Source organism: Hypanus sabinus, chromosome 25 (assembly GCF_030144855.1).
Source record: "Hypanus sabinus isolate sHypSab1 chromosome 25, sHypSab1.hap1, whole genome shotgun sequence".
Lineage (NCBI taxonomy): Eukaryota > Metazoa > Chordata > Chondrichthyes > Myliobatiformes > Dasyatidae > Hypanus > Hypanus sabinus.
In genome coordinates, this window is record NC_082730.1 from 32,569,817 (window position 1) to 32,584,031 (window position 14,215).

The 14,215-nt window shown below is 41.5% G+C and overlaps 1 protein-coding gene across 2 annotated transcripts in view; it reads left to right on the plus strand.

The window, feature by feature from the left end:
• Positions 1 to 14,215, plus strand: part of LOC132381144 (chemokine-like protein TAFA-5) — a 366,425-nt gene that overhangs the window by 110,333 nt on the left and 241,877 nt on the right. For both annotated transcript variants that reach the window (XM_059950417.1, XM_059950418.1), the window contains exon 2: positions 9,344 to 9,493. In XM_059950417.1, the coding sequence (XP_059806400.1) occupies positions 9,344 to 9,493 (150 nt within the window). The remainder of the gene's footprint in view (positions 1 to 9,343; positions 9,494 to 14,215) is intronic.

Genomic DNA, 14,215 nt, shown 5'->3' on the forward strand with positions numbered 1-14,215 from the left:
CTTTTCTCCTTGGAGCGACGGAGAATGAGAGCTGACCTGATAGAGGTGTACAAGATGATGAAAGGAGGGGTGTGTGTGTGTGTGTGTAACACTCTAAGGTGACTAAGACATTTGCACAGTACTGTATGTTGATGGTAATTGAGTAGAGATTTCTTCAAGCCTGAAACATGCCGGGTTAGCCTGTTTCTTGTTTACTGATGGCAACACTTAATCTCTTGAGTGCCTGTTTAATGTCAGTCTTTGGCGGTAGGTAAATTATAGTGTTACAAAACCCCGTAACTGGTTCACTTACCAGCAAAGATAGAGAGGTCCGTTGAAGTCTGATGGTACTACTTTTAAAAGTATTTATTGATAAAGGGGCACAAAAATAAGATCAATGCAAACATACAGATAATATACGTCGACAAAGCTAAATCTAAAAGTGCGGGTATAATAATAATAAGAAATAGCTCTATCGTTGTCTAGGTGATAATGTATTGTCTGATGGAAATATAACAGTCACTGTTAGTTCGCTCAAGCTGCAGCATTTTGGGTTTGAGAGAGAGAGATGGGTTAAACTTGCCCAGTTCTTTTATGATGCCAATCCTTTGAGTCTTTTGGGAGTTGGTTTCCCCGTTGTTAGCTAAAAGCCATTTTTCCGTGGTAAAAGCCACCAGTTCCGGGCAAATGGAACCGAATGCACGTGGCCTCCTCCCACTGGCTTCCGCTATTACAGGATCGCTAGCGTTTCTTCTGGTGCGTCTGAGGGGCTGTTCCCACAGACCTTCTTTTATCCTGACTCACAGGGTCGCAGATGTCAATCAGGTTGGGGTTGATGCAATCCCTCCCTCAACCAGCCCATTTTGCCTGAGGGCTTCCACATAGCACAGTATTGTAATACACAAGTTTCGTCTTCAAGAGACAACGGCCGTGTCCCGTAGCTTTATATCACTGGGGAAATGAGACATTCCACACGTTTCTCTCTCATTTCCTGGGTCCCCTGACCCAACCCAACAGTGATCTTGCGATTCTCACAAAGGAGGGGGCTGCAGGGATAACACCCCCTTTTTTCAACGTGTTTTCACCAGTGGTTAAAACGAAGTAGTACAGAGTCTTACAGGATTGTAGAATCTAACACAATACAAAAGCTTCTCCTTTTTACTACAGAGTAATACAGTTATACATTCAATTCAGCATCTAAACAGTTAACGATTACAGTGTCTCTCCCTTTAATATCTTAACATCTTGTACCTTACTAAAGTCTTGTAGCATCAGACTTCAATTTAATAACCATCTATTTTTATTTCTTTCCTTCCGCAAACAAAAGTAAGGAGTTGTGATCTTAGCTTACGTATATCTACAAAAGTTCATGCAAATACTAATCTTTCTGTTGTTTTCAAACTTAACAGGCAGGCTTCCATGGGGTTGTCTTTATTATTCACAAGCTTTGTCGAAATCCCGTACAACCGGCTTTGGCTATTTAAAAACGGCGTCCCCATTAACTGTCGCCTCTTTTCCGGTTAGTTCCCATGGGGGGAGCTTGGGTACCCTGGCGAAATAAACTCTCGCCCGCTTCTTTCATGGAGTTATTTTATCAGCACCGTGTCCCAAACTTAGACCATCTTCTGAATTTCCACCCAACTCTTTAATTTTACATAGGTGGCGAGCCCTCTCGTCAGGACCCTTCAGGCTATGTGTTTTCAGTTCGAACTCCACAGTTGTTCAAGCAGCGTTTCAAATTCTGCCTTTTCACACCACACTCTGGAATAACAATAGCATGGGGGGCCCCCGTCATCTCCCAACTTAATCTGTAAGCGATCCGCAAGGTTTTAAAAGTTCTTCATTCGATTTGGGAACTACATATTTCCCGTTTCCTTCAATAATAATATTTATCTCCCCACTTTTGAGCTCTGCATTAACTTTTAACACACCTTTGAGCACAAACACCTGGGTACTCTCACTTTCCACTATTACCAAGGTTAACCCTTTCTTCACTGAACCACGTCTATCTGACTCACAAGGACGTCCTTCCCTGTCAACGGAATCAAATACCCTAGACTTTTTCTGAGCTCCATTACTAGGTTCAGTACCACGTGCATCCCCATCTTGGACACACTCAGACGGGACATTGGCCTCTTTCAGGCTTTCAATACCCGTACCCGGTCCAAATTCTAAATTCCCCTGTTTCTCCCAGCTACTCTCTGGGCAACTCCCTTCCGGAGTAAACTCAACCCCGCGGGCTGAAACAACCTCATCTGCCAACCCAGCAGACTTCTTCAAGGTAAGGGCACCCTTTTCATCTAGGACTGCCCTCATTTCATAATTGGGAACACCTCTAACATTTTCAACTTCTTCAAACAGTTCTGCCAATCCAAACAGATCATCCAGGTCCAACCCTGGACCTTTTAACAGCTCTAGCTGTTTCTCATCTTTATCTTCTGCCTCTAAAACTTTTCTCATCGCTAAGGGCAGGTCTACCTCCTCTCCTTTACCCTCTTTCACTTTACTACTCTTCGTTTTACCTCCCTCTAAACCTTTGTGGTACAGGTTCGGTAAAAACGTCTCAGCCAAATCGAAACTGGCCGGATTTAAACTGCTCCCTTTTCCAGCTGCCTCCCTTGACATGCTGCGAGTGATCGTACATGCGGGATAGATCTTGGAATCTAGGGGCGGGGCCGCAACACTCACCGGCCGGCTTGTCATCGTCATTGCTGTCCAAACCTTACCACCTGCTAAATAGTTACCAAGAAGGATGTCCGCGTCAGTTCTCGGGACGTCTGATCGTACCCATATTTCAACGGGTCCAGACACCAGCTCACAATCCATAATGACCTTAAGGGCACCATTTCCGTTCCTTTGCTTATTCCTTTCACAGCTACCATTCCCGTTTTTCGACCAAAATCGAGTACCTTACTGCTGATCAATGATAGTTCAGCCCCCGTGTCTCTTCAGATCCGTACTGGAACTGGTGTGTCTCCCTCCCTCACAGACACGGTTCCGTGTGACAGACAAGTCTCAGACCCTTCTTGTACTCTGTCTACCCGGGGCTCTCTTGTCGATTTGCTGATTACCACAGCACATCTAATAGGGACTGCTGCTTTCCCTTTTCCTGTCTCTTTCCTCGGAGCAAAGCACCGAGATGCAATATGCCCCCTCTTTCCACACTTAAAACAGGTCAAGCCCGGAAATCTCTGGCCATCTGACTTTCCCCCTCAACCTTACCACTAGCTCCCGGCGGGACCTCTGCCTGAGCCGGTGGGCTTTCTCTATCGTTCCCACAGTCTCTCTGGGTACCTTTATTCAAGGAAGACTTTGTCTTGTGGGTTAGGGCATATTCATCTGCGAACCTAGCAAATTCTGAGATGGACTTATTCGGCTTCTCATTCAAATACATCCAGATATCCTCTGAAACACAACCTTTAAATTCCTCAATCAGAATTAACTCCCTGAGACGCCAATAATCCTCCCCCACTATCTCTGCTATGCACCAACGGTCCAAGAGCACCCCCTTCTCATAGGCAAACTCAGTATACATCTGATTCCACCCTTTCTTTAAATTTCTAAGCTTTTGTCTATACGCCTCAGGTACTAGCTCATAACTCTGACGAATGGCCGCCTTTACTTTGTCATAACTCTCCTCCTCCATGGACAACGCCGTATATGCCCGCTGTGCCTTCCCTTTTAACACACTTTGTAACAGCGCCACCCACTGATCTCTGGGCCACTTCTGATTCACTGCCACCTTTTCAAAAAGCAAGAAATAACTATCAACATCCGTCTTCTCGAACAGAGGTACTAACCTCAACTCTCGACTAACATTGAACCGCTGCTCTTGGTCTGACCCCTGAACTCGTGGCTCTTGCCATAACTTCTCCATCTTCAAGTCATGTTTCCTCTGTTTCTCTGCCTCCCCATACTCTCTCTCCTTCTCAGCTCTTTCTTTCTCTTTCTCAGCTGCTACCAACTGTTTTAACCAAAGTTCATGCTCTCTTTGTTTCTCAGCTCTTTCCTGTGCCCGTTTCACCTCTAACTCCTTTAGCTGGAGTGCACGGTCCCTCTCTTTTTCTCTCTCAGCTCTTTCATTTTCCTTCTCAGCTCCTCCAGCTGCTTTAACTTAATTGCATGTTCCAACTTTAATTTCTCCAACTCTAACTGAGCAGTCCCACTAGCTGGTACCTTTTCAGGGATATTTTCCAATACCTCCGCTGCAAACACATTCTTTCCGATATAATACTGAGTTATTGCCCTTCGCATCTCCCGCTTTTTCATTGACAACCTCACCTCTGCGAGGTTTAACCCCTTCGCCAAATTTATCAAGGCTGATTTGGTGGCTGCCTCTAGCGCCTCCAGAGTCGGGTTTTCTATAAATTCACCCACATCCATCTTTGCTGGTTTCCCATCTGGCTACCCGTGTAACCAGATCCAAATTTTGGACTTACAAGCCCGATTCACTGGCCTCCCAATTTGGTGTCAAATCTCGAGACGAGAACCCCAATTTTGTTACGAAACCCCGTAACTGGGTCACTTACCAGCAAAGATAGAGAGGTCCATTGAAGTCCGATGGTACTATTTTTAAAAGTATTTATTGATAAAGGGGCACAAAAATAAGATCAATGCAAACATACAGATAATATACGTCGTCAATGCTAAATCTAAAAGCGCGGGTATAATAATAATCAATAAGAAATAGCTCTATCGTTGTCTAGGTGATAATGTATTGTCCGATGGAAATATAAAAGTCACTGTTAGTTCGCTCAAGCTGCAGCGTTTTGGGTTGAAGAGAGAGACGGGTTAAACTTGCCCAGTTCTTTGATGAAGCCAATCCTTCGAGTCTTTTGGGAGTTGGTTTCCCCGTTGTTAGCTAAAAGCTGTTTTTCCGTGGTAAAAGCCACCAGTTCTGGGCAAATGGAACTGAACGCACGTAGTCTCTTTCCACTGCCTTCCGCTATTACGGGATCGCTAGCGTTTCTTCTGGTGCGTCTGAGGGGCTGTTCCCACAGACCCTCTTTTATCCTGACTCACAGGGTAGCAGATGTCAATCAGGTTGGGGTTGATGCAATCCCTCCCTCAACCAGCCAACTTTGCCTGAGGGCTTCCACATAGCTCAGTATTGTAATACACAAGTTTCGTCTTCAAGAGACAATGGCCGTGTCCCGTAGCTTTATATCGCAGGGGAAACAAGACATTCCGCACGTCTCTCTCTCATTTCCTGGGTCTCCTGACCCAAATCAATAGTGATCTTGCGATTCTCACAAAGGAGGGGGCTGCAGGCGTAACAATATTCAGGATTACGGAGAACTCTCTTGGTAAGTAGAACAGTTGGTACTTAACCGATAGATGTTCCAGGTCAGAAGAACAAGAAAGCAACGAGACCACTGTATCTGAGCACCACAAATAGCTTATCATGAAACATAGACCCCATCTTTTATCTTCTCCAAATCAGCAGTCCTTTCCATCCAGTTTATAGAGAAGCCCCCATGTCTTTTTGACATATCTGGCATATCCAGGGTGAGCCATGTCTCCATGAAACATGGAACACAGCAGTTCCTCATTCCCTACATACAGAAATCTTGCCCTTAGGTCCACAATCTTGTTCTTCAGTGACTGTACATTTGCTAGCAGGATGCTGGGTGGAGTTTTGTTGTCCAGGGTTTCAGTCTGGTATGGAGCTCTTCCTCCTCCTGCTCTTGTGGCTGTGGTGATGTACCATCTTAAAAGTGCCTTACCTGCACGCTTGAAAGTTAAATCTGCTGAGTCCTTCAGAAGATTGTGAAATTGCTAATTCATTAAGATGGTTTGAAAGTGTGTTACTTATGGGGAAATTATAGGCTTCAGTAAGAGCAGTTCAGAAGAAGGGTCTTTGGAAGTTTTGTAAGCTGCCCGCAATGCATCCCCATGGCTTGCCAGCACCATCTTGACATCAAAATGGGGATGAAGAAGTGGTGAAGAAGGCATGTGGCAACTTCCCTTCATTTGTCAGGGAATAGGGTATATGGGTTGGAATATTACGTTGCAGCTTTACAAAACAATTGTTAGGTTTCATTTGGAATGTTGAGTGCATTTCTGGTTGCCAAACTATAAGGAAGATGTGATTGTGTTGTAGACAATGCAGAGGACATTGACCAGAGTGTTATCTCAATGGGAAGAAATTAGTTATGGGGAGAGACTGGATAAACTATGTTCGTCTTAACTGAAGCAATGGTGGTAGAAGGGTAATTCAATGATTCTGTATAAGATTATGTGAAGAATAGGTATTCAGAATGTACTTCATTTCCATGATAAGAGTATTAGAAGCACAAGGACATAGTTTTAAGGTGAGAGATATTAAATGTAAAGGGGATTTGAAGGATAAGTTTATCATATATAGAGATGCTTGATATCTGGAACATGCTGCCCAAGGATGTGGTGGAATTATTACTGCATTTTGCTGCATTTTGATACACTTAAACAGGCTAGGCAGAGAAGGACATGGTCCTAAGGTGGACAGATGGGATCAGTGTGCATTGATTAGAAGGTAGGCATGGACATGATGAGCCAAAGAGTTGATTTATGTTTGGTATAACTCTGTGAATTTATGACACTGTGCTGCAAAGTGCATTACAAAGGACTAGACTTGATTCAGGAATAAAATCCCACTTGGTTGAAGTTACAATTAGAGTTATTTAACCCATTCTGGCAGCCTATTGGTAATTCCAACCTAGTTTTTAAGCTCTTGGTAGTTCATTGAGGACAGAAATGTCTAAAATAGAAGGATTACTTAAAAAGAAAAAATACTGACTCCACTGATGAGAATTGATTGCTGACTGTTAAGTAGATCATCATTATCTTCTTGTAGATTCTTCTAACCTCCAACATCATGATAGCTTAGAACCATAGAACCATAGAACACTACGGCACAGTACAGGCCCTTCAGCCCTCCATGTTGTGCCAACACACATAATCCTAAAAAAAAGTACTAAACCCACACTACCCCATAACTCTCCATTTTTCTTTCATCCATGTGCCTGTCCAAGAGGCTCTTAAATACCCCTAATGTGTTAACCTCCACCACCATCCCTGGCAAGTCATTCCAGGCACTCACAACTCTCTGTGTAAAAAAACTTACCCCTGATGTCTCTCCTAAACTTCTCTCTCTTAATTTTGTACCTGTGCCCTCTGGTGTTTGCTGTTGGTACCCTGGGAAACAGGTACCGACTATCCATCCTATCTATGCCTCTCATAATCTTGTAGACCTCTATCAAGTCCCCTCTCATTCTTCTATGCTCCAAAGAGAAAAATCCCAGCTCTGGTAACCTTGCTTCATTATGACTTGTTCTCCAATCCAGGCACCATCCTGGTAAATCTCCTCTGCACCATCTCCATAGCTTCCACATCCTTCCTATAATGAGGTGAGGTTTCTGGAGTTGCAACATGACCTCTCTACTCTTGAACTCAATCCCCCTGTTAATGAAGCCTAGCAAACCATAGGCCTTCTTAACTACCCTATCAACCTGTGCAGCGACCTTGAGGGACGTATGGATTTGAACCCCAAGGTCCCTTTGTTCATCCACGTTCTTAAGTAACTGACCATTAATCGTGAACTCAGTTTTCTGGTTTGTCTTTCCAAAATGCATCACCTCACACTTGTCCGGATTGAACTCCATCTGCCATTTTTCTGACCAACCCTGCAGCCTGTCTATATCCTCTTGTAACCTTCGACCACCTACTGCTCCATCCACCACTCCTCCAATCTTTGTGTCATCGGCAAATTTACTCACCTATCCTTCCACCTCTACATCCAAGTCATTTATAAAAATCACAAAAGGCAGGGGTCCCAGATCAGATCCCTGCAGCACTCCACTAGTCACCGACCTCCAGGCAGAATACTTTCCTTCAACAACTGCCCTCTGCTTTCTTCCTTTAAGCCAATTTTTTATCCAAACAGCCAAGGTTCCACTTATCCCATGCCTCATGACTTTCTGGATGAGTCTTTCATGAGGGACCTTGTCAAATGCTTTGCTAAAGTCCATGTAGACCACATCCACTGCCCAACCCTCATCAATTTATTTTGTTATCTCCTCAAAAAACTTAATCAGGCTTGTGAGGCACGATCTTTCCTTCACAAAGCCATGTTGACTATCCATGAAAACACAAAATGCTGGCAGAACTCAGCAGACCAGACAGCATCTATGGGAAGAGGTAGTGACGACGTTTCGGGCTGAAACCCCTGATCAGGTGTCATCCATGACTATCCATGAGTAGACTGTACTTCTCCAAATACAGGTGAAACTTTAATATCAATCTTGTCTTGTCGGTGGAACACTAATATCAATCAAGGACACCAAATTGATCATTGAAAGGCAGTAAAAACTTATCAAGTATCTGTTGAAGTTTCAACCTGTCTTATCAAGACTATGATCTGAACAAAACAAAATGACTTTAAATGGTTGGAAGCTGTCACCAATGATAGTGGCAGCATGTTCTTGCAATTGATTTTGCTGCTGATTTGCGGCATGTCACATTAAATTGATGTAGGAGCGTAAATAACAGATCTGTTGATGAAAGGAGGATGTTCTGTTTAGTGGCACCAAGAGAGTTCTTTTGTGATTGAGCAAACAGGGGCTTCTCTGGATTCCCTTGAAAGTGGAGGTGGGGGAGCTATAGCAAGGTTAGGAGACCATTATTTTACACCATTGTATTCTGAGTTTAACTAAAGAGTCAGAAAAAATATTAGTATCTTTCAAGATGCCTTGTCCTTATTATCCACTGATTAGTTATTTCTATATGCAAGAGGTCAGCCTTAAGCCCTACCTGAATTTTTTGAAAAAATGTTTGTATATGTGTATATAGTCAGGAACTAACCATTGTGTATATATAATTATGGTAATTAATTCCCTGACCACTTGTGTGCCACTCTAATAGAGAGAAGAGCTACACCTACAGTTACACCTTGTGATTCCAAAACTGATCACTGCTTGTCAATTTCAATTGGAGTAATTTGTTAGCTAATAGTATTTTCTTTCAGGTATTTAAATGTTCTATGTGTTTATTAATGAGTTCAATGATTTTAGACTATCATAGGGTGTATTTATGTTTAATTGGAGAGTATATTGAGTACAAAGGAGATGATCATGGTGGTATCCATGTATTTTGTAATCAATAGGAGGTCCATGCCACTATTCCTATCAGAATTAATTTAAGAAATGTTACATTCCGGTTTACTGCAGTTAGGCTCCTAATGAGGAACCGTGAGCTGAAATTCTAAACTTGATTAACAATACATCTCCAGCTTCCTCCAAAGTGACTGTTTTGTCATTTTATGTTGAGTCTTCAGGGGTAAACTGAGAGGTAAACATTGATTCCTACGTTGTCTGTTTTGTTCTAGGTCAGCTGGCTGTGGGTACATGTGAAATAGTTACCTTGGACAGAGATAGCAGTCAACCACGGAGAACAATAGCCAGACAAACAGCACGATGTGCTTGTAGGAGAGGACAGATTGCTGGTACGACAAGAGCCAAGCCAGCTTGTGTGGATGGTAAGTGATAGAAAGTTGCAAATGGAAAGCAGGAATTCATTTGAAATGTAATTACTTCTGAGCACTTCATAATAACTTTAGGTGCCAGATGCTGAAAACCATTGTCTTGGTAATTAAATAATAATTGCTGAACACCTTGGATTTTAAATTTCTGGACCTGAGGGGCACCAGGATCAAACTGCAAAAGGAATTGAAATTCACAAGATGACACTGTCCCCTATTTTTGCTTCCTCTTTGACAACTAATCCTCCAAATCAAAGAGTAATATAAACGATAATTGCAGGGAAATCAAAAATATTTTACTTTTTGAAAGAAAGATTAATTAAAGGACATGGAATACCTTCTTACCCTGCAACATATTTCTTTGTGAGTAATAATTAGATTCCTGAGTTTTAGCTTCTTTGATTTATTTGTGTCAACCAATCAGCAACTCAATTTTATCATTAGCGATTACAGATTCTCTTTTAGCTGACCTTTGCGTATGGATTTGCTGCCACATCTGCTGATTACCTCATGTGGTATTTAGTGTTTTCACATGATGCTGTTTTGTTCCTTAGCTGCTATTGCCAGGTCTGCAGAATCCTAAAGATACATCACACAGCTATGAGAAGTTGGCATTTTTATGAAACTAAAAGAAGTGGATCACTCTTTGCACCAGGTCATTAAATGAATAGCTCAGTAAGGTGATATTTGGCTAATTGGACAGATACCCTGTGTAAGTTGAAGCTCTTTCCTGCAACTCTCTATTATTTCTTGGAATCAATTTTCTTTTATAACCCCCTGGGTTGCCTCAGGCTCGCTCAGCTCGATCTCGTCTAGGGGGAGCAGCCTTCGGCCCCGCCAAACTGGGTATGGATGCTGTGTGATGTCCCTGCCTCACCCAAAAACAGACAGTACACCATATGCGATTAAATGAGTACAATTTATTAAGGTTATTAAGTGATTAATACCGATACAGTATATATGAAGAAAAAAAATAAAGAAAAGGCACCAAACTTATCAAAGTCCAAACCACTTCATGCACAACCATTGGAGCTCAATTACTGAAGTCTTCTGGCCACCATTCGATCCCCTCCGAACTCCTCGACTCACAGCTCAGGACCACCCGAAGTGGTCAAACAAGCACATCTATCTTCGTCTCCTCTCCTCGGGGTACCTCCTGGCCTTGGACCCCTGCTTGGGGTCAGTTGCTCGCCCAGTTTACAGCAACTCTCTCACCCCTCGCGCTGATCTGCCCTAAAGCCCGCCAACAATAGCTTACAGACTCAGAAGAAAGAACAACATTAATCCCAATTGGTTTACAAAGGAATACAATTCTCGTTATCAGTAAATTTTAACCCAAAGAAGCTTCCAGCACTCTCTCACAACAAAGAAGCATTCCTACTTTTAACAAAACAAAGAAGCCATTTTGATTAACATATGCAGTAACAAAGAAAAAGAAGAAACTCCCTTTACACTTTATTAAATCATAAAAATAAAGACTAAACGGAATAGAGAGCAAAATGGTATTTGGCTGATTTTTGAAGAATTTTTCTGAGTAATTTCATATATCTGTCTGCCTTCCATTCTACTCTCTTCATTTGCCTATCAGAACCATAGTTCTTTGTACTCCTCTCCTAACTTCAGCTTTCCATGCCTTATCCAGTTCTTCACTTTGCCCTCATGACTTTGCTTTCCTCTTCCATCGCCAGCTACCAATGTTCCTTGTGCTCCCCACTCTTGTCTCATCATTCAAGTTCTCTGTGCTTTCCTAATAATTACAGTTCTCCATGCCTGGTTCTCAGTGTATCTCTGTATGCTCCAGTTCTTCATGTCTTTCCATCTAATCCAATTCCCTAACTACTCTAGTTCCCTAGGTCCTTCTGTCTGTCCCCATTCCACATGTCCCTTCATAATTTCACACTTTCCCCTGCTATACGCTCCATTTCCCCATATCCTTCATTCTGCCTCATTTCCCCATGCCCTCAGTCATTTCCAATTTCCTTTGTCTTTCTACCTGCTCCACTTTCTCCATCCAACTTTAACTGGTGCAGTCACCATGACTCTCTGTTTGCACTGCTTATGGTTCACACATCTATCCAATTCTGTTTGTTTCTGTCAAGTTCAGTTCTCTTTATTTCCAGAATCTCCACTGAAAGTCAGTAACTCTTGCTCCTCGGTCAATTTTTATTAAAATATAATTTTTGGATGCTAATCCAGTTACCTTCCTCCTCGTGTTGCATTATTTACTGGAATTGGTAAGGCTGCCTGAGCTTGTTTGTTACTTCCCTTACTGTTAGAGTGAATGACATTGACTGATAGTTTGATGATTGTGTGTTGGAGCTGAAAGTTGGATCTCTTCCTTTCCTGCTGCATGTATGGCAATTGCTTTGGGTCATGGTGCAGAACTGTCTGATCAGAACTATCATTCAGAAATGCTTTTATAAACCATCAAATGACAAATTATGTTCTTATCAATACATTCCTTTTCCACAACCATTATCTTGTGTGGATCCTAGAAGTAAGAGAGAGAGCATTAGCTTAAGTCCATTGATGTTTACTACCTTAATTTTCATGCTGTCTTCTTCAAATAAATCACACCAAGTAGTGCAGGAAATCAATGAGTTGGGCAGCATCAATGGAAGGAAAAAGGAAGCACTTTTGGCTGAGACATCATTTGTCCATTTCCTTGACCTGCTACGTTCTTTCAGTTTTTTGTGTGTTGTTTCCTATTCCAGCATCTGCAGACTCTTGTGTCTTCTTAAAACCCGTGTAGAAGGTTAACCTTCCATATTGAAGTTTACCCAGAACAAATATTTTACCATTTTGTGGTGAGATATGATTAGCCTAGCTCAGGTGTGCACTCAGTTCCGATCAGCTTGGACTGAAGGCCCTGTCCTAAAATTTGAGCTTTAAATAAATGCAAACACTTCTGAGTAAGATTGAATATATGGTGCACTGTTTGATATGAAGGCATTTGGGCATAGTGAAAATGTAGTATTTAGATCTAGGGACCCCCTGCTTAATGGTATTAATCCATGATATAAAAAAGGTTGAGAACTCCTGATTTAGATAGATGATCATCCAGGATCATTTTGAATATGGAGCATCTGTAAGGACAGAATAGCTTACTGCTCCTATTGTTTAATGTTTCTATTGAAACAAAGACTCCACCTGCTCACTTGGGTGAACATAATACTGTAGACCTAAACAGAAAAATTTTCCTTGGAAACTGGCCAGTATTTATATATGAATATGTGCAACTTGTCTACGTTATCTCTTGAATTAAACAAGCAAACAACTTGAAAGCATTTTATTGAGTTTGAACATTTTAGGAAATGTTGGATTTTATGTATAATGTCCTACATAAATGCAAGCTTTATATTTTTTGTCATTGTTTTACCTTTATCGATCGGCATCAACTCTGCTCTGGTGTTAAATTCACACACCTTTCCAAAATGACACAAAATTTCCCTGACTACTGCTCGGAAAGTGATAATATCCAATAGATATTTTTCTAAGATGTGCATTCAATTCTGATCACCGCATTATAGGAAGCATACAGAGGCTTTAGAGGTGGTGAAAGAGATGTTTACCAGGATGTTGTATACAATTGAGAGCTGGTGTTATAAAGAGAGATGTTAAAAAAGAACAGGGTGGTTTGTTATTGAGTTTTGGAAGCTGAAGGGAGAGCTGACAATAGCTTATAATCTTAAGAGAAGCAAAGGTGGAGTAGACCGCTGGTATATATTTTTTCCATGGTCCAAGTATCTGATACCAAAGGGGATGTGTTTAGGTCGTCAGGGAGAAGTGATTGAATGGCAGAGGACTCTGAGCTGAATGACTTAATTCTGTTCCAGTGTCTTCTTTTTACACAGAGATTGATAGGTCCCTGGAAAACATTGCCAGAGGTGGTTGTGGACTTAGACACAGAAATGGTGTTTAAGAAGTCTCTTGGATATGCAGAGAATGGAGGGGTAATGGACCAGGCGTAGACAGAAGTGATTAGTGCAACTAGGCATAATTAGATTGTGGACTAAAGGGCTTGTCCCTGAGCTGTACTGTTCTATATGTATGTTTCTAGGCTAAACAGATTTTCACAAACACAAGACAATGAGATTAATATTTTGTCCATGAACCCAATTTGCATTCATTTCCTGTTGATTTGCTTTGCCTTAATTTAATAGGTTAAACTCCAACATAGCACATATATATCATTATATGCTGCATTATGCCATATTAAATGAAAAGATAATTTAGTGTAAATTCAATGTTATTAAAATAATAAACTGTTAACTCTGAATTGCTTGCATCTCTAGCATGCTTCTCCTGAACATTTGAGCACAGTAAATAAAAATAAATCTGTGAAAACGCATCATTTCAAGACATGTTATGAAGTGACCTCAGGCAAGAAGATAGAATTCCCTTTAATGAGTACATTTACCAAAGCTTTATGAATAAAATAATAGTTAAACAATATTTAGATAACAGAGGGCATTTAATTCCACGCATCCAATAATGAACAAGAAGAGTCTAAATTTATATAAAAATAAGCTGGAGCAACATTACTGTTGGGTTGATTTAGGTATTTATATCCATTATGTAATATGTGTCTCTCAGTATCATGTTAAGAAAGCGGATTGTAAACTTTGAGATGTATGAAGGGCGGTTCAGTTATCATCCACAGTGGAATTGAATGGATGCTGAAACACATTTAAGGATAGTCTGAGACATGTCATCAGT